At 35.2% G+C, this 20,800-nt stretch overlaps 1 protein-coding gene across 10 annotated transcripts in view; it reads right to left on the bottom strand.

Moving 5' to 3' along the window:
• JAKMIP1 (janus kinase and microtubule interacting protein 1) overlaps positions 1 to 20,800 on the bottom strand; it is a 126,716-nt gene that overhangs the window by 32,990 nt on the left and 72,926 nt on the right. For 8 of the 10 annotated variants that reach the window (XM_072336593.1, XM_072336597.1, XM_072336595.1 and 5 more), the window contains exons 5-12: positions 17,125 to 17,334; positions 16,258 to 16,377; positions 14,037 to 14,183; positions 13,282 to 13,422; positions 10,185 to 10,244; positions 5,134 to 5,262; positions 3,823 to 3,951; positions 2,653 to 2,736 (exon numbers count right to left, since the gene is read on the bottom strand). In XM_072336593.1, the coding sequence (XP_072192694.1) occupies positions 2,653 to 2,736; positions 3,823 to 3,951; positions 5,134 to 5,262; positions 10,185 to 10,244; positions 13,282 to 13,422; positions 14,037 to 14,183; positions 16,258 to 16,377; positions 17,125 to 17,334 (1,020 nt within the window). The remainder of the gene's footprint in view (positions 1 to 2,652; positions 2,737 to 3,822; positions 3,952 to 5,133; positions 5,263 to 10,184; positions 10,245 to 13,281; positions 13,423 to 14,036; positions 14,184 to 16,257; positions 16,378 to 17,124; positions 17,335 to 20,800) is intronic. The other 2 variants (XM_072336599.1, XM_072336592.1) reach the window with 1 other exon arrangement.

The following is a 20,800-nucleotide window of genomic DNA, read 5'->3' as shown; positions in this document are numbered from 1 at the left end:
GTGAGAATCAGGTTAACACACAGTGTATATAAGAGGCAGTTTAAGACAATGGAGGAAGGGTGATGAAGTAAGATATTCTCCAATTGAAAACTGTATTTCTATTTGATCATTTGCTCCAAAGCTGATCTTTGTTTTTATGTTTTTCTATGGCTTTAGGAGACCTCATCAAATATCCCAAGTTACGAAAACAAAATTGGATATTGAGACTTCATGGATTTTGACATCCAAATTCATTCTACTCACTCTATAGAGAAAAGTATTTGCACAATCTAGCTCATTGTGCTTTATGATATTATTTTCTAGGTATAAAAACAAAACTTGTTTAAAATCCAAATGCTTTCCCCATAATATTAAGGCTGATACTTTTTGTCAGCAAGGTTTTTGCACATTGATGCTGCAGTAGAAAATAATGAAATCAGGCCACTTTCTTTTAGTTGAAAGGTCAACTAAAAGAAAAAAAGAAGACTATATTTAACTCACTTTCTTTTTTTAAGTTTAAAGTTTGTTTTTCTACTTACAGTGAACAACATTTTCATACTCTACAGGCTTTATTCCTTTTCCCACTTGTAAAAAAGTATGGGCCAGCACATTTTAACTTCCACGCAATGAAGAATTTCTTTCTTTATGGAGTTAAAGGTGACATACCAAGAAAACTGAACTAAGATTGGTACTGAAAAACGTATTTGACAAGAATTTTTGAAATAAAAGTAAAATTAAAAAAAAAAAAGTCAAGATACAAATTATTTTTAAAATACAAGATTTCAGTTGTTTTTTTGTTTGTTTTTTTTTTGTTCTGAATCTGATATCAAGAGAGCTCTTAAAGTCTTTTCAGCTTCTGTTTCCTACAGTTGTAAAATCAAACTAAAATATCCTGAGAAAACTCACTAGTACCTTTTAATTCATTGCTTCCTTTATGAAAATATGTTATGGGCTGGCTCTCCAAACAAACATTTCATGAGTATTATCAAATAGTCAGCATTATTACAACCTCCTAGATGACAAAGTAATTTTAAAAAATGACATAGGGCACAAAGAAGTTGGTTTATTATTGCAATCATTTATTTTGTTGAACATAAGGACTAATAGATTAGGAAAACTAAGTAGGTTCTTCAGCTCTCAGGAAGACACTGTGACAACTTCTGTGAAAATCTAATGCTCAGTGTACAAATTAACCCAATAGGGATACTATTGTATTTCTCCTTATCACATCCCTTTGGCCTTCTCAGGATTACTATGAGAAAAAAGGTTGTAAATATGGTTGAGTCCCATAACATAATAAACTACCCAAGTTCTAATTTCCAGATATATATTTTTCATTTTGCCATTCTAGAAACAGAAGTCACAGAAGTAATTTCTTGCATGTATATCGATTTTCACTTGTCATATTTACACACATACTGCTTGCATTTCACACTGAAATAGTCAATTATTTTGTTATTATTTTCAATTACACAGCAATTTCCCTACATGACCATAATCATCAACACAGGAAAATGTCATCATCAGTTGATTCTCCTGAGGTTTTCAGTTCCAATTATTCTTCCAAAACCTCAGCAAGTCATCATTTTTAGATTGATAACATATTCTTTACTTTAGTAATATTTTACTTACATAGAATTTACTAAGCAAATTGCAGTTGGTGTGGAAGTGAGCATAAACAATTTTTATCAGATTTTATCCTCAATTTAAATATAGTTCCCAAGCATTCAAATTTATACAGAAACTAATAGAAAGTTTTCTTACATCAAAATTTGAACTATATAGAAACTTTAAAAAATAGCAATAGCATTAAGCTGACCTAGGTTGTTTTCATTTGGTGCCTTAGAATTATTAGTCTTCAAATTGTGTATCTACAGAAAAATACACCCGATTTTGCTACCATATACTACCTGCAATATTAAATTGTTATTTTAAACACGAAGGAAATGATAAAATAACATCCAGTTTTCTCAGTGTGTTTCAGTGTTTACACAACCAAACATCTTTTAAATCCACCATTCACTGTTTTATCAGTCTTCCTGAATATCCTAGATATTATTAAATGTGCATCAGTAGCCAGATCTTTGCAGTTATTTACAAGGTATACAGTATCCTAATTTTGTTCTGTGTAATGTTATGGCAATTTGAAAGCAGTTTTGTCCTCCAGGAACTGAAGCTCGAAAGAGTTTACACAGCAAGTCACTTCCAGATACACACAGCAGCTTATTGTTCCAGACTATAGGGAAGATTTTTTTTTTTTCTTTTTTTCCTGTTTTTTTCCTGAATTTTTTTTTCCTGATTTTTTTTTTTTTTCAAGTTTTCCTGTGTTACACACCAAAATATTCTAGGATGATACAGAATGCTCATCTTGTTGGAATTTATAGCAAAGACAAACATAAAAGAGAAAAAACTACACTGAATAACGGTAGGAACAGAATTTACAATGAACGTATATGTGGACATTTCTGTATTACACTGAGTGCGTTCTGTGTTAGAAAAGGAAACTTTGGTGGTTAGTATAGAAAACACTTTCCTTTAAATAATCCACTGTTGGAGTTGTAATTAAACTGCGTCAGACACACTAACACACCAGCAAGCAATGAAGATGGCAAGGGCACCACTGCCTGCAAGAGAGAAAATGATATTGTAGAGGACATTAAGAGAGGCTTTTACCTGGCCTTTCTCAATTAGAGCTTTCTCCAGGTCCTCAATTTTTGCCTGACATCGAAGAAGATCAGTTTGCAGTTGTTCACGAGTCTGAAGAAAAAAGAAAATTGTATTATAAAGTATATATACACACACACACATCTAAATAGACATGTATATTTAATCACATACAGAATCAAATTGACTGTCTTTTGGATCATCTAATCAGCCTTTAATGCTTCTCATTAAAATAAATGCTTTTGAGTTTATGTTAAAAAAATATATATTTAAAGCCATCTGTTCAAGTTTTCATTCCTTGTCTATGTCATCTCCAGTCTATACATATCCTGTGATCAAGCTCTTCTCAGAGAAAAAAGTCATGTTAGGAATTGAAAGAGTTCTTCATAGGAAGCTATTCATGAAAAAAGTGGAAGACAGTGGGAAAAAAAAGTGCAAGACAGAATTGCAGTAAGGACTTAATAAGTTCCTAACAATTAAACAATTTCAAAAGCTATATGAAAATGAAGCATATTGACCCAAAATAATTCATTTATCCCTTTAATGGCATATACCACTGCATTTTCCTCTTTCTATTCACTTCCTAAACCATCTACCCACCATGATCAGAGATGTCCTAAAAGGGACTGAATCACACAAGTAAATAAACAAAAGATGTTTTTCTCTGGAAATTCTTAGTAACCAAGGATCCTTGAGCTACTACAATTATTCTTCCTATCCAACTTCAGCTACTTTTTCACCTAAGCAGTTCATAAATTCCCATAAGGTTTTCCTTCTGCATCTTCAAGTCCTTGTTGTTTACCTTAAGCCTCATGCAAAAGTAGCAGGAAACATTCATCACACCAGAACAGTGGGCCCTGCAAAATTAACCATGCAAAAAGCTACCTTCTGAAACTCCCTAAAAAATGTCATTAACAAGAAGGAGCAATGTCATGGTTTCGCTCATTTTGCAAAAGATAATTTTAAAAAGCTATAACAAAAATATTCATGTCATCACCTTCCTTCCCATGAAAGCTGAGGAAATATGCAATGGTCTCTCAGAATTTTCAAGTACATCAGTGCCTCTGAAATTGTAATTTAACAGTAGCTGCAGTAATGCTACTATATCCTGCTACTCAAAATTTTTTCAGCTTTTTCAAATATTTCAGAGATAAAAGAAATTGCAATTAAAATAATTACCCTTGCTTCTCTCTCTGCATCCAGTGTTCCACCAACTTGTTCTTGAAGCAACGCGTATGCCCTTTGCAAAGCTTGATATTCTCTTGTTAGCTGGCAGAATCTTAGTTCAGCTTCTTCTTTAGGTGTGGTCTTAGTGAAGAGGAAAAATGGGTGTTTTTGTGTACGTAACCATAAACACATATAATATTTTTGTATATAGACACTCACAACAAGCAATGCAACTTTTCAGAGTCTCAAACTTCAAGAAAGCTTTAAGAAAAATGACATGAGTAGAAATGAAAGGAAAGATGGTTTAAAAACACAGAGCTCAGCAGCTATGTCTACCTTACAATTGCAGGACAGTGTCAACTGCCATATAAAGCAGTAATGAATACACTGAAATGGCAAGAAACTGACTGAGAAACCATGAGGGGAAATGGTTGTGTTCATCACTTTTCTTCATCAACTCCAGCGCCACAAGGTATAAATCCTACTTGTCATGCCACAGCAGCGTAAAGCACTTTACCAGCACAAGCACACTACCATGGCAGTTACATCTCAAAGACATTAAGATGCTATTTTATTTTATTTTATTTTTTTACAAGTAATATTAATGTCTTAAAATTGCTTAGAATTTTGAACAACTGATATCAAAAATTTCAAGTTCTTTTCTATAATGCTAAGGGCAAGAAAAGTCCCTTAATTAATTTTTGCTCCCGGAAGTCAGGCTACAAGGAAAAGAGATTAAAATATTATTAGATATTAAAGCTAGAAAAATAGGAAGCCAGTTACAAGTGAATAATGTGAGTCATAAGTTAGCAAACAGGATAGAAAGATGAAAGAGAGTATTTAATTCACTCTTTGTCCTCAACCCTGCAATCTTCTGAAGTAGGCCAACTGCAGCATGTGTCACAGAGCTCAGACAAAATATGATAGTGGATATTTACTCGCTATAATCACTTAAGCCATAATGAACTGCCAAAGCTTCTCTCAGTATCTTGAAAGTAGAAAAAACCAAACATGGTTGTATCAAAACCGTCTAACAAATTATAAAGTCAAAAGGAAAACTAAAGTCTAGTAACTACTGACTTTTGGCAAAGCAGTATGCTTTGTTTCTCAGCTCAATATCAACCAAATCTATCAGGCAGAATCTTATTTTATTACAGTGACTGTGGGGTTTAAAATTGGACTTGGAACAAAACAAAACAATTCTCTGCCAAATCTTTTACACACAAATCTTGCCGTTCTTGTGGCACAACAGTTCAAAAATGGTTGCTCTTATACTCTGAGCCAATTTCAGTAGAAGTCAAGAACAAATCATCCACTACTTACATCTTCCAAATCTTCCTCTGGTGTTGCTGGTGTCCTGTCTGTTTTATCTGTGTTATATGAAGTTACAGAAGATGTTTCTGAATCTAAGGATTCTTCATCAAATCCAAAAAATGTCTCCACAACATGCCTCTGAAAAGTTAGTTTTCCTCAGTTAATAGCAAAACAGTTAGAAAACCCCAATGACCCAATAAACAGCAGTCAAGGTATTCTCTGACCATCCAGGAGGAAAAATGGCCCCTGAATAAACTCTTGTTCCATTGAATTAGTTACCTTTCCATCATCGTAGATGATCAGGTAAAACTCCAAATAGTAATGGGAAACTGTTGGTAAAGTAATGGTTTAGTACAAACATTAATACTGTTTACTGGAGTCATAAAGATCTGATTCACAAGATTCTCTGTGCAAGACTGCAGTATCTATTCAGATGTAACGTAGAAGTAAGCTAGAAGGGATACATTGGTGCCTTTTTTATACACACACCGCACTTATAGCCTGAAGCTCTGGTCCTCCACAGTCCACCTCATCAGGTTACCATGGCCTACCAGGTCTAACTCCTATCACTTGTTAGCTAAACAGCTCCATAATTGTTTCACATACAGCCGATCCCACTCACACTACTGAAGTCAGTCTCAAGGCCATGTCCTAAGCAATTGCTTTCCTTGAGATGAGACTACCACATAATAATTAAAAATATAATTCAAACTGACTTATAAACTAACTGATTTTACCAAAAGACCGAGGAGGGATACTTTGCACTCAATAAAGAAGTCACATCTTCTCCAAATCCATATATCCATTCACAGATATACAGATAAACCTGATGCTATACAGGTGGCCAAAAGCTTTATAACTTTCTTTAGAAACCAATCTTATTTTTGTAAGCTACTAATTCACTAGCATTACTGTTGGGTATATTCACAGCAAAAGGAGTGCAGCTATTGTATTAAAACCCTATGAAGGTCCATTATTGCTCTCTATAGAAATCACTGCAATCCTAGTGCTCTGAGCCTAGCCAAACTGCCAGAGGCACTCAAGATTAATACTTCCTTGTGAAACTGCCATCTAGGCAGATTTCACATACAGTTTAAGAGTTGAAGCACAAGGGCTCTTGAAAAGAATATGTGCCTGTGTATAATACTCACTGGATTTTGGTAACTACATGGTTTTCACTGAAGATTTATTCAAGCTTTCCTTAAGAGGCAGAAAAGTTCTCAACAAATTATGATTTTATATTGATTTGTATATTCAATTGTTACTTCTAAATCATAACTGAGTAAAGTCAAATCAGTTGCTGAAAAATTCTTATTGGAATTCTTATTTTCTCTGACTGCTGTCACATATTTGAGAGAAAGTATCTTGAATGTGAATTTATATCAATTCCTTCACATAATTTTGAGGTAAAACTATGCATTAGGCTTTCATAACTCAAATATTAAGGCTCCTATTGAAGCACAGTACTAGTAAACATAAAAGTTTAGAATGTCACAGAGCAAGACATAGAACTTATATTACAAGATACCCTCACATTTTTAATGGTAATCTGATTTCTGTGTTCCGAAAGCAGTTTCACTTCATGATCAAATAACCAGTTTTTCAATAAATTAATCTAACATGATGAAAATTACCCAGGAAGAATTTCCCTGCAATGCAATCAGAGGAACTAATCAGTGACTTCTTACCTTCGTGCTTATATGTCATTTCTTGGCAGCCAGAAAAACACAGGCACACCAAAGCACAGAGGCAGATAAAAAAAGAAAAATGTAAAACAAGAAATATGAACTCCATCACACCAGTGTGCAGGCCTTTCCCTATTGCAAATGCAGTTTGTTTTTTATAGCTTAAGTAAAAAACCAAGTCTGTAGAGACCTGCCGTTTCCAAAGAAACCGAGCAATAATGCTTTCTTTTTCAACAGCATATCATCAATAATGAAATCATAGAATTCCATCCTATGGGTGCAAAACAAACAAACAAAAAACAACACTTTCCAGATTTCCTTGATTATATCAATTCCAGAACAGGGCTGTGGGAGGCAAAGAAAACATAGATAGGAAACAAACCTCAAACAAATGACATATTAACTAAAAAAAAGAAATAAATCTCTGTTTTTTTAGGCTTCTTCACTTCAGAGAAAAATACCCTTCAGTACTTGAATATCCGCAATCATTTTATTACTCACTCCTCTAAACACCTTGAGATGAACAGAGGCTGTAAAGCTCCATCCCACTGAGCTGCTCTTTTCCTCAGGGGCACCTGAGCTGGTTGCCAAGGATCTCCTATGGACGCCTATGTCCCTTGGTAATTGCAAGAGATCTCAGTTCAAGCTATACTAGCAACAGTAACCTAGTGTACTTGCGGTACCCCAGAAATAACATAGATATCTATTTGTAAAATGAAATATTTAAATCCTTAGTACTTTCAAAAGCTTTGCAGCTGAACAAACATTATTTAGACACAATAGAGCTACAAAGGCTATTGGATTAGCCTTGAAAGATCATTCACACAAATATTAGAAACCTTCAATCACCTCAGAGGGTGGGGTATCCACAGATTCTCTGGGCAGCTTGTGCTGGTGTGTCATCACCTTCATAACACCCCACCTGTACACTTAGTCCCTGGTTATTAGAAGAAAAAATGAACCTTCTAAACATTCTAATGTAAGCTTATTTGGCCAGCGTCATGAAGCTTAATTGTCATCAGTTATTTCCTTTTCCACATTATCAAGGATAGCCACAGCTCTGGAAACAGATCCAACTCCAATAGCCAAACCTGGTAATTCATTGGTGGTAATGATAACTTCACATTTAACAAATCTCAGAAAAGCAAAGCCAAAAATATACATCAATTATTTCTCCTTCTGAGTGGTTGGCAAAACAGATACAGTCATAACTTCTTCTACTGTTATATATAGCCTATCATCTGTAGGGTATAAAAATCTCACACGGATCATAGAATGAAGTACACTTGAACTGTTCGTATTTCTACAGAAAGTAACTCATCCTAGACTACATTTATAGTCCTTTGAGAGAAGTAGATATTTTCAAGACAAAACTCACATAGCCTGTTAAGGTACCTGCATCCAGAGGAGAACAATCAAAACATTACTGCTCTGGAAGGTACTCTCAGAGTGAGATGTCTATATCTCATCACTGTTAGTGACTTCTGACATAGCATTTGATTTGATGAATTTTACAATTTTCAACTCAATTTCTGACACAGGATGTAAAAATTGAGATGGTATAATCCCCACAGGACGTCTGGATGAGTAGTCTGTTCTACATGGATTTAGTAAGTAAAAATGAGCAGGAAATTTACATAGCCTTGAGGATTTTGATTTATCTTTCTTAATTTAGCACTTAACTAGACTCTCAAGCCATTTTGATTCTCCCTTCATAAAATGTGATCTGCAAGGAAAAAAGGAGAAACTCCTGACCTGAGATAACTTTTTGAAATTCCTGCTAAACTAAAAAGCTATTCAGGTACAACTAAAACAAAGAACATTCTGCAGAAGAACTATGAGAAGATTTTAAATGATAAAGCTATGTTAAATGCATCTACAAGCATATGTTTGTTTGGCAATAGCTTTGATGAACAAAGGGAAAGAAGATAGTTGGACATTACGATGTTTGAGATGGTGGAGAGGAAGAAGGGTTGGGTTATTTGTAATTTAGCTGTGACTGGCTTACTTTAATGTCCTTCAAAACTATGCTTTGTAGTTCTGTCTTCACGTAAAAGCAGTCATCAATATCAAAATCACACATAGTATTCAACAGCACCTAATTAATTTATATATGTGAAAGAATTCAGTTCCACACTTTGATTCATCCATGCTTCTGTATCAGGTGCCATTCTGTCCCACTGCCCCTCTTCTGCCATCTGTCACATGGCAACAAAATGTAATGGAATACTGGTGGGAAAATCCACCCTCTACTGCTATTCCACCATCTGCCTCTGACACTTTGAGCGAACATAATAAGATGGGAGGCACTACTTTTGGAGCAACCTATTGTATATATAAAGTCCTATCTTAAAACTGTTCACAACAGACAGATTTCTGTGTACAGTAAAACAAGCAAAAATAGTTCAGATTACTATAAATACATTTGGCCTCTATCAGTGTTACATTATGTAAAAGTAGAAGATAAACAAGATTTATCAACTTGCCTGAATTTTATTTTCTTCATATGACAAAGACACATCACTATTAGAAGCATCACCACTTGTAGAATTATCACCAACACAGAGAACAGGAAGGGATAATTCTTTCAGAGTACATATAACTGAACGCAGAGCTATGAAAATGCACCACCTGGAGGTCATCAGAAGTACACAGTGCTGAACTCTGACAACTAGTGTAATACCCATTTACAAAAAAGCATGCATCGTATACTTTCATATACCTGATAATAACCTCTCCACTCTTCACTTCCATTTTCTCCCTCCTATCTCATTCTCCTCCCCTCACATGCTCCAGGATGTTAAAGTTCAGCTTTGCAAAAATAAAACAGTATTCAGCAAAACCAATTACTTTAAACACGTTACAATAAGAACTGAAGGCACAGTCTGAAACAAAACATTCAGTATCTGAATCCTATTTTTTTTTTCCCTCTGCACCCTCGAGTAAAGTAGTTACTGGAGAAAAATAGTTATATATTTTGTTCTATTTTTATCTACAGAAATATCATTTCATCCATAGCATGAGCTAAAGTTTTCAGTCATGATTAAGCAATAACTTTCTGCAAATACTTTAAAGGGGTGTATTTTATGTAAAATTACGCTTCAAATTGTTAAACTATGTTAAGCCACTTGAATATTTAGGCCACATTGGCTAAAAATGTGATTTTTTTATGCATTGTAAACAAGTTTAAACACAGTTCAAATCTTAGAGCTCCTACACTATCCTTAGAAAAAGTTAATAAACAATTACAAGAGAAAACAGGAGAATTATATGAAATTTTACCATTAATTTAAGTAGAGCCCTAATTTCAGGTAGTATTTGAAACATCTGCTATTCACAACAACCAGAACGTGCAGACAATGAAGGTTTGCTCACCTTTTGAGGCTTCAGAATTTTCTTCTTCTGCTTTTTGGATCGTAATAGTCGTTCCCTTTCCTAGAAGAAAAGTGTAGATTTCTTCTGAAATATATATGTACTTAGGTATGTTTAACACAAAGAAATTTAACAAGTTTCTTAAGAGCTGAGGTAAAGCCAACACAAAGACAATCCTCTCAGACTACACCATGTTGATGTCACACCACATTGTACTGTAGTTTTATCCCTTTAGCAAATAAACATTCAGCCACACACTTTATATGCTTGATTGGAAGTTGGCAAGAAAAGGCTTTGCTAAAAATTGGGCACAGATTTCTGGCAGTTTCTTTGATGTTTTTACCTAAAGGTTCACTATGGAAACAGACTTATCTTTCTCACTCCAGTGTCCAATCATCCTGAAGATGCATGTTGGTAGGCAAAAATGAATCCCAGCCAGATTCAGTGCTACGTGTAATTTATAGGAATAAGTAGGCAAAATGCTCAGATGCAAAGGCATTTTCTCATCAAGAGCAATCAGACATACCTTAGCCTGCAACTAGTTTCTAACATGGCCACGGAACAATGCCATACTTTACTATGTTATAACCTGAGATGATTGTAATTTGAAAAACACTGGGTTTACAAACATTCAAGCACCTGAATGTTGCCTTGAATTTAAAAATTCAATATGAACATAAGAAATGCAGAGAATGTGGAGAGGGGGGAGGGATGGTAACAGCAGGTGATCTATCTAGCTTTACATCTTTGTAACATTTCTACTTTTAAATGAATAATAGCAGCTGAAGTTCATCTCTGCTCACTGTATATTTTCCTATTCAGAGTCCTTTTTTATACATTCAGTTCAGAATCTGAATAAGAAGCTCCAAGTAGAAATCAAAATAAAATAATTCATATTATAAGTACACTCTTCCAATAAAGAAGTTTTGGATAATAAGGAATAACTCCAAAATTTTTATAGCACCTTTAATACACGTGGCCTTCAAAATGTGGAAAAGTAATGACTGCCAAGGTAGACTGAAGATGATACCTCACAGTGTAGGAAAATATAACACTTTAAGTTAAAGCTGTAAACAGAGAGCTACATTTTCAAAGATGTAGAAAAATAATTCTCTCCTCAGAGAGACAGGTTAAGGCACAGTCCCTGCTGTAACAACAGATCTCCTGCATTCCAGGCTGCTGTTCAAGTTAATGGGGAAATGAGATAGTCTTCTCTGCCTTTCCTTCTCTTTCTTCTTCCACCACCGCAGAATTAAACACTTCCTAAATACCCCGATTTTCCCTGTTTCTAATCTTGTAAGGCTGCTCAATCTACTTTCTGTCGCAATATTAACTCAAGCCACCAGAACTAAAGTAATACCAATTAATGAAAAACTATCTGCTGAATCACTTGTGTGTTTTGCAAGCACCCGAGTTTATCTTGACAGTTTTCCTTTTATGAATTGGCCAAGAAACCATGGTTATGGGAGACCTCAAGTTGATAAGCCTTCAGCAGCATCAAAGACACTCTAGAATTGACAATGTAAATGAATTCAAACAGCCTTATTGCTGAAGACCATCTTTCTTTTATGTGTGCATTATATTGCACTCAGCTGTAGTTAAGATGATGACTTTTGTGTTAATCAGGTGCGTGACATGTGGGTCATTCTTTACGATTTATCTGTATTTTACTGAGGTGGGAACTGGATCAGAAAATACAGCTAAAAAGCAGAATGGAACTGCAGAGTGCCCTGCATTCATATTGAAGGCAAAGCATCGATTAGTGACAAGAAAAGCAGTATACTAGTCTACAATTTCACTTATTTCTGCAGTGAAACAGCATCTGTACATGGAATACAAAGTAACCAATGAGACAACATTTTGCAATGCTTATTAATTTTATTTTCACACTAAATATAGTTAATATTAGTTGGCCAAATTTAGGTTACAATATATATCCTCAAATTACTGAGTCACAGCCACTTCACAGTGAAATACAGATGAGATTATATCTGCATATGTTGGGAATCTAATGTCATGAGACAGTCCCTGCCTGTAGAGTTATATTTTGAAGGCAAAGCAGCATCTCTCTATAAATCAGCATTGGAGTCGGGATAACAACCCACTGTTTGTAACACTGTGTCACTGGGCAATGTGCACAGATATTTTTGGCAGGATTACAGAGAGAAATAAAAATCTGAGGTGAACTGACAAGAGGAGAGACCAGACCAAGTAATAATACATAAGAATTCCAGATCTAGTAATAACAAATCATCTTGTTTTATATTTTTTATCTTCTATTTTTATTTGCTATTTTATTTTCTATTTTGAGTGTTCTTATTGCTTAATCTCTTATCTCTTATTTAGATAGAATGAGCTCAAATTTGTTCCATCATTATGTGGCTTTCATAGCGCTGTTATAGATGCCACAGAACAGTCTGAATTCCAGATACTGCTCTCGATGCACACGTCTCTCAGAGATGGTACATAATTTCTGCCAGCACCAGAATGGCATGTCCCAGTGTCCAAAATAACACTGAACACCTCTATTGCATCTGAAGTAAGTCCCAAATAGTGCAAACATCTATGAGCATCCTCTTAAGTTGTCTTCACAGCCAGAGGGTAGCAGCTGTGCAATCATAATACTAAAATATGCTACCTTTGATTAAATTAATCATGCATATTTCTATTTATTTGCTATAAAGAACAGAGAGTGGACAGCTCGGTTAGGTAGAATTAATGTCATTCTGTATGTTCCTTTGTTTTAGGAGAAATTCTAGGGCAAAAGAGTGGTTAGGTTTACAGCAGGATCTATACCCAACATGTTTCAGTTATTAAGTTTTGGAATGTGTCCTTTCCTCCAGGTTCCTCAGTTGCTGACATTCAGTTTTGTCACTAAGGTGAATGGACTGATGCTCCTCATTCCATTAGCAGTCCATAACTGATAAACACACATACACCGCAAAGAAATTTATTCACTACCTGGTAAATAACAAGAACAGTTCAATGCCAAAAAAATTGCTTCTACTACAACTGCAGTTAAAATATTGCTCTCCAATCTTCAGCTTGCCTACCAATGCATATGCATGCATATGTGTGTACCAGACATGAGAAGTATTACCACTGTGAGATCATCAATAACATGCTGCTTTTCTTTGACTTGCAGTCGAAGAAATTCAATTTCTTGTTCATCCCGTGTGCTGCTAAGATCGTTTAGAGATGTGTGCCTCTTCAGCACTGGTTGTGCAGATAATTTCTCTTTCTACAAAAGTTAGAATAAAACCTGTTATTAAACTCAAAGAATATTGAATTATCTTTCCATAAAGATAAAAAAATTCAGGTGCATGACATATCAATCAAAACTTCTTCAGACCCATCAGTGCATATTCCACTACAGCATAAGGCCTCTTTCACCATCTAAATATATATCCCATATGCCTTAGTGTTAGTACTTCACACAAAACATTTTAGAACAGAAACAAAGAACACAGTCTGGGAAAAAGTTAGCAGACAAACAGCCTCGACATTCTATAACACTATAGCCTTTGGCACATAAACTTAAAATCAGTCCTTTAATCAGGAAAAAAACAACAGCATCATTTTATAAAGCTGATATTTAGTTGTACATTTACAGCATCCAAATATATTGTTTTATCTACTCATGATCCTTTTCATTAATCAGTTCAAGCTGATATGACACAAAGGAATACCACTCTGTACTTAGAATGTGAATATTCAACTGCATTGGTTGACTCAGACAGTTATATCATCCCATTGTTGAGACTGAAACACCTATCAGAAAAAAAGCCTCACAAGCACTTCCACCTCAAAGTAACCGAGTTCTCCTATAACAAGACATCAGAAATTATCACTTACCAATTCTACATTTTCCCTTGACAGATTTTTTATTTTTTCTTCCATTCTCTGGATGCACTGCATCATATCATCATTTTTTTTGCTCATCCTCTTATTTTTTTCAACCAAAGGCTTTAGCTGACTTTCCGTCTCCCGAGAACGTTTCAGCTGCAAATGGCAAAGAAACAAGCTAAGCTGTGCTTTAGTTTCTAGCTGTAGGAAAGAATAAATGTGTGAGCTTTCTCTTGCCCTTTCCATTCATTAGAAAGTTTAGTTCTTTTCTTAAGTAGCTTCTGATACAGACTTCTGCACTGAGAACTACAAGAGTCCAAGCAAGTGAGAAATAGCTCTGGTCTTTGGATTTTGCTCTCACAAAACATTTATGAAAATCTGTAAGCATGACTTCTTGATAAACTAATATTCTTGCACATGAGTTTCTTTTGAGCAAATATATATAGGGAGGGTCACCATCTTTCACCAACTTAACTACCCTTTAGTAAACACTTCCTCCCCTATTTGAAAAACCTAGCATGTAATTAGGGCAATACAAGAGGCAGCCAGAGGGCACAGATTCAATCTCAGAATTCTGTTGATGTTTCCAAGCTTTTCAGTTTTGCTCCTGTGGTCTTATTATATCAGACAACTGAAAGAAATTACAGCTCTTTCACATATTTGTGTGTATTCAGGATTTCACTACTCCTGTTTCATTAATTCTTGAGTTGTTTTTTTTGTTTTGTTTTTTTTTTTCACCACAGCACTTACTCGCAGGAGCTTATTGATATTACTAGTTTTATGTAGTATTGTCTCAGAATATGGCAAAATCTCCTCCGTATCAATTCCAAACTATGTTTCTGAAACCTCAAAGTCAAGCATCAAGAAGAGCTTTCGACTGAGTCATACATGCCTTCCACTTAGAGGGACACTGCAGTAAAGATGTTGCAGTACTTTAGCATTCTTCAGGGATGTTTTGACTGAATAATGTCCACAGAAAGGATTAGGAGGCTGAATTATCTTGTCTTTACATAATGCAACCTTGAAAGAAAGCACGATGCTTTTGTAAGTACAGAGTAGAGAAAAGCAACTGTACTGGTAAAAGAAAAAAGAAAGCACACTACTCAGCATCTAGGCAAAATAGTGAAAATAGCTGACAGCATCCAGAATAAAAGGTATGTTCTTACATAGCTGTTTGTGAGGGGGAGTTATTTGGCTTTTGTCGTTCTTTTAAAATTCATGATTATGCTCTCAAGTCATCCAGTTTTACTATACTATGGCTCAATTAACTAATCTAATCTAGATTCTGAATCTAATCTAGATTCAGCCAAGATTTCGGACAAGAACATTTCAAAAATTAGTTTTGATAATCATCAAGTTATCACAACTAAATTAAGCCCCCTTATCATAAAATAAAATTCTTCTGATCTCAATATGAAAAACTAAGTCTGACAAAGAGAATAAGAAGAGGTCAGTGCTGCACTCAAACTACTGTAAAGAAATTGTGCCCTCACCATAAATAATAGCATTATTTTGAATCAGGAATACAGGTTGCGTGGAGGAAAAGTTCTACTTTAATTCTACTTAAAATGAAAAATCTTTTCTACTGCCATTAGGAATAGTGCATTATAACAGGATGCATATAAAAATTTTTACTGTTAAAACTCAGTTTTACAGTCGATGGGAGTTTTCCCATTAATCTCATTACAAGCAATTAAGTACAGTGCAAGCTAATAGAATTCATTCTTAAAATTCATATCCTTTCTTTAATAAGTTACTACCATTCTCCTAGGATAGTTTCACCTACTTAAGAGATTTCCCTTGAGAAAGGAGATGGCAGATTTCTCATCTCCAGAACAAAAACACTTTTTAAGTCCCAGCTAGCATAAGCATGTCAGAAAACTATTGTTGAATTTGTCTATTACAAAGATTAATACAGTAATTTAAGGCCGTGGATTATGCATGTTTTACACAACATCTTTAGACAGTGCCACAGGCAAGCTAACAGCCAATTCAGTTACGATGACCGCAGAACAAATTTATAAAGTTTTATTTCTCTGGAACAAAAGGGATTCCATCTTTGTCTATGGTGACAAAGTAAATATCCATAGAAACATCATTATGTATAATTGATTGTGTCCAACCAGGTCTAATCTGTAAATTATTTATAACACTCACTTTTCAGCATTAATTCATTTACCATAAAAAATGTCCTCCCAGTCACCATCTGTGTTATTACTAATTAATTTACCAGTTCATTTCTTTCATCTGCTAAGAGAGTATTTCTGTCTTCCAGCTTCCTTATCATAGCATTCAGTTCAGCGATTTTCAGCTGAAATCTCCTCACATCTCGTTCATCCAAATGCTGCTCCTTTGCATCAAAGACATATAGATATATAAAATAATCTTTAAAAATACAATCCACAAATGTAATAACATGGTTTAGCAAGTAGATTATGTAAATCATAATTAGACTCTTACATCAGTGCTTGGAAAACTTATTTTAATTAACTGAAAGACTAAACAGCAAATGCTCTGCAAATGCTACATTATATCTTACCTGAAATGGGTCTGTCTACATGACAGATGTATGTAAAGAGTTAACAATATATTTAAAATAGTAATAATAATAAAATAAAAATAAAAAAAGCTAGATATAAATATTTCATTCACAACTGGCAAATTCTAGCATGATTTATAACCATTCTCAAGAAGAAATCTAGTGCATAATCCATTGACTAAAAGCACTTGGAACAGTTTTGGAAAAGGATAGGATCTTCTATAATTTCTAAAATTATGGGCTAACTAACTCTAGAAAAATAGTGGCTTTCTAGACAAAGAAAGGCTGTTTTTAGTCACAGATAACAAGTTCCTGGTTGAACCTCTTTGTGTAAGCTCTAAAAGTTCTGTGTTTGCCTATTTTCCGACATTCTTTGAAACTGAAAAGGTCCAAGGGTTTTCTTACACATGAGCAAAACACTACATGCAGTGCAAGACCATTCATCATGAATCAGGCCTTCAGATTACTTATAAAATATAAGTAACCACAACACCAATGTGAATACACAGGCAGTAGCTGTCCTGTGCCGGCTATTTAAAGGAAACAGGATTTTCTTACCGGGCTTCCCATCAACTCAGTGATGTCCCCCACTCCTGCAGGAAGTTCTCTCTTGGGGCTGCTGTGGTACCGCTCTGCCTCCTTTACTTGGACAAGCTGCTCATCCAAAGCTTCTTTCTGAAGGAGGAGTTTCTGTGTATGTCCTGCCTGGATGCCAAGGTCTTTCTCCAGAGCCAGAATCACTCTATCTTTGCCTTTTATCTCGTCCATCTGGAAAGAAATAAAGCAAGGAAGTTTCTGTAACATCCCCAGGTATGTACATGCTGCATGTGTATCCACAAACCTGCAAAAAAAAAAAAGCTTCTTTTTCTCTCAGATTAATATCAGACTGGCTGCCAAAAAGAATGATCTCTCTGATCTCTCTCCTCTGATGCATTTTCCCCTCCCCTTTAAAAAGTTTCAGCTCTCACTTGACAATGAGCTTGCTGGGTACAGTCTCAGTTCAAGTGGAAAACAAAAATAGATGCAGACATACACTGAAACAAAATATATAGCCATTGAGATTGTCCATTTCACTTGTGAATACAAACTTTAATAAGCTAAAGAGAAATCTCCCTTCAACATCTTCCATAGAAGCAACATATGGCTAACACAAAGTAAAAGGAACAGACCCTTTAAAACTCACATAAGCTTTGTTTTGGAATTTAAGCAATACACATTTGCCCATGTTGACTCTCTCTTTCTTAATGAAAAATTACACACAGTGAATCTCTTCATAGAGGTTTTAAGATCAGTAAACAAACAAACAGTCACTTTTCAAATTAAATCCTTAAGTATGTCTAAGCACTTTGTGTGCCTTTGCTAGTCCCCAGCTGGAATGAAAAGAGCAAGTGCATACAGAGCTTTAAAATAAATAGTAGGGAGAACTAATTTTTAAACACCATCTATGGTTATTGAACTGCACTGTTCATTCACCTTGATACCAAATAAAGCATATCCCTGCTAGCAGGGAACTATTGCAGCACTCGTAGGATTTGTCCCTCACATCATCAGTGTTACATTCATTTTTGGTACTATTTCAAAAGCCAGAGGAAGTGGCAATCTGCAGCAGTTACTATAGAAACCATTTTCTTAACAAGAATATTAACCATTACTTATATATTAATTAGAATTGTACCATCTCCTTTAGGTTATGAAATCATTTCCTTGGCCTGCTAGCTCATGAAATTTTGGAAGAGTATTATAGTTTTACATAAAGAGAAAAAATCACAAACTGTCTTGTTTATCACTGTTATTTTATTAGTTTTTATAGTCTCACACCTATGTAAGTCCTTCAGTCAAGTTCCAACCCTACCACTTCACTCTCCCCAAATAATACAAAGGAAATGTTAACTTACAGTTAAGTCTGATAGTCTGAGTCTGATTAACACAATCTGATTATGTGATCAGATATAACTTCCTGAGGATTCTCATCTTACACTTTTCACAATCTACAAAGCGTGTGAAATTAGTTTGCATTCAGGATCTGTATGGCAAGAGATAGCTTGGCTAACAATTAAAATGTGATTTAAAAAAAAAATCATCAGATTTGAAGTGAATAAACTGGTCTGGACTGCTCATAAATTGCAATTATTTCTCCTAATGTAGATTTCCTTCCTGATCTGCAAAGGCCAGAAAGATCTCAGCTCCTCATCCAATAAATGGGGTTAATACATTCCAGCAGTTAATTCAGATTTTTGTCACTTTCAACTATGTCAAAAAGAACTTCCAGGACAAGTATGCAGTTTTTATTAATGGAAGAATTTGTGACACGCAGGGTTTCAGAAGGACAGTGCAGTGAACAGCAATGTCAAAAATTAAGCAGCTGCCTCATTCACTGAATGCTATCTATCATGCACACTGATCTGTCAGGGTTCCCCCTTCAGAGGAAAAAATGTCATGTAACTAAATACTGTGGACAAGGTTTGGCTCACTGTTACACAGGTGTTCATTCTGAAATAAACAGAACAGAAACATTGCTATGTGAGGCATACACTTAACAAGGAAGAACTAACGTTATGTAGGCAGCATAGATTTTAGTCAACCAATTAGTAACATATTTTGTACTCCTGATACTCTCACAACATCAGTGCCAAATGGAATGATGCAGGTGTTTCAGCTGGAAGAAAAAAAATGGAAAAAATTCGGTACAGACTGGTATCTAATGAACTGTAGCAGAAAAGATCTTTTGAAGTGTATCATCAGTGACACTGTGCCCAAGTCGCTCTTCCATATGCTTCCATCCATAAAGATCAAACACTGGAACAAAACTGCATGATGGAGTATGGTTCTGGGGTAGGGCTAGGGGAAGGCAAGGAAGAAGACAGAATTTCCTTTTGACTTCCTAGCTTTTCTTCCACCAAAATAACCTACATGTGGTGAAACCAAGGAAAAAAGCTTCAGTCAAATAGAAAAATTACTGATATATTGATAATAATTGATAACAGCAGTATAATAGTCATTATTACAGACCCATTTCTATTTGGGGGCCTATACATTAAGTTAGAGACACAGAGCAAAGCATTTCTTACATTAATAAATGTGCATACATAAACATTCAAAACATAGCACTAGTGCTAATTTAACTACAAGTACATACTAGAGGAATTTCTAAACAATTTTACTTAAGTAACTTAACACAAACAGAAAGCAGGAAGATGTGAATAGAAGAGCAGCAACAACACCCCTGCCTTGAACTGGTTTAGCTGTTTGCTTCACAATATAACTTTCTTTTCCTGAAGGGAATAGGTACACATATGATGCCATCAATATAAATACATAAACCCAATCACTGCATCACTTTTCTTAAATTTTATCCAAATTCCTGACCCAAAAATTTTGCATTTTTCTTCTGACTTGCACATTACACAGTAAACTTATTCATCTTCCTGCCTGCCATAGTGTGTGTGCTGCTGCCAATCATGATTTTTTTAACCCAGAAACTCTCACCTCTAGACTAAGATGCTTTAGGTTTTTCTACATTAAACAAAAAAAAAAATCATACTTGCTCTCAATGATGTACACAAACTATAGTCCATTTACCCCTTTTCTAATGCTAGTTTGCCACATCCTCATTCTATTAGCAGCTTGCCATGTTTGCAAGGCAAGCACTTTCATGTCTTCTCTCATGCTGCTTTTCCTGCTTAAGGGACTCACCACGAGCAACCATTTGGTTACCAGACTAACCTCAAAGTTCTCTTAAATATCTCCTTTTTTATGATACTTCTAAAATGCAAAAAAGAATAATGGAAAAGCATCAATTCTTCACAGTATTTACACCATTGAGAACTGAATCTATTCTCTGGTCATCTAGCATATCTAAACTAGCAAATCCCAGAGAACCTAAGAAGTGGGAAGTATGTTTTAGGAATGCAGAACTTTCTCTATTGGAAGTTTGGGTATGCCAGCTCCAGCACTGAGCTGAAGCTAGTAAGTTTGGGTGGATCAAGTCTCACTTGATGATTCTTTACCTGAGCAAGATTTTCCACTGTTCCTCAACCCCCCCCCCCGGTTCAGGGAACCTCAGCAGGTGCCTACAGGAGGTTTCTGCATTTGTGGCACAATGTAGCTGAGCTAAGCAACACACAGCAACTGAAAGCTGACTACACTGCTCTTGTACTCTCACGTATTCCTTCCTGTGAAATCATTTAAGACCTCTCAGTAAGATACAAAGGGAGACCATCTTATATTCCAAAGT

This window comes from Excalfactoria chinensis, chromosome 4 (genome assembly GCF_039878825.1).
Source record: "Excalfactoria chinensis isolate bCotChi1 chromosome 4, bCotChi1.hap2, whole genome shotgun sequence".
NCBI lineage: Eukaryota > Metazoa > Chordata > Aves > Galliformes > Phasianidae > Excalfactoria > Excalfactoria chinensis.
Note: the sequence above shows the minus strand (reverse complement) of the source record. Positions and strands in the feature narration are given on the sequence as shown.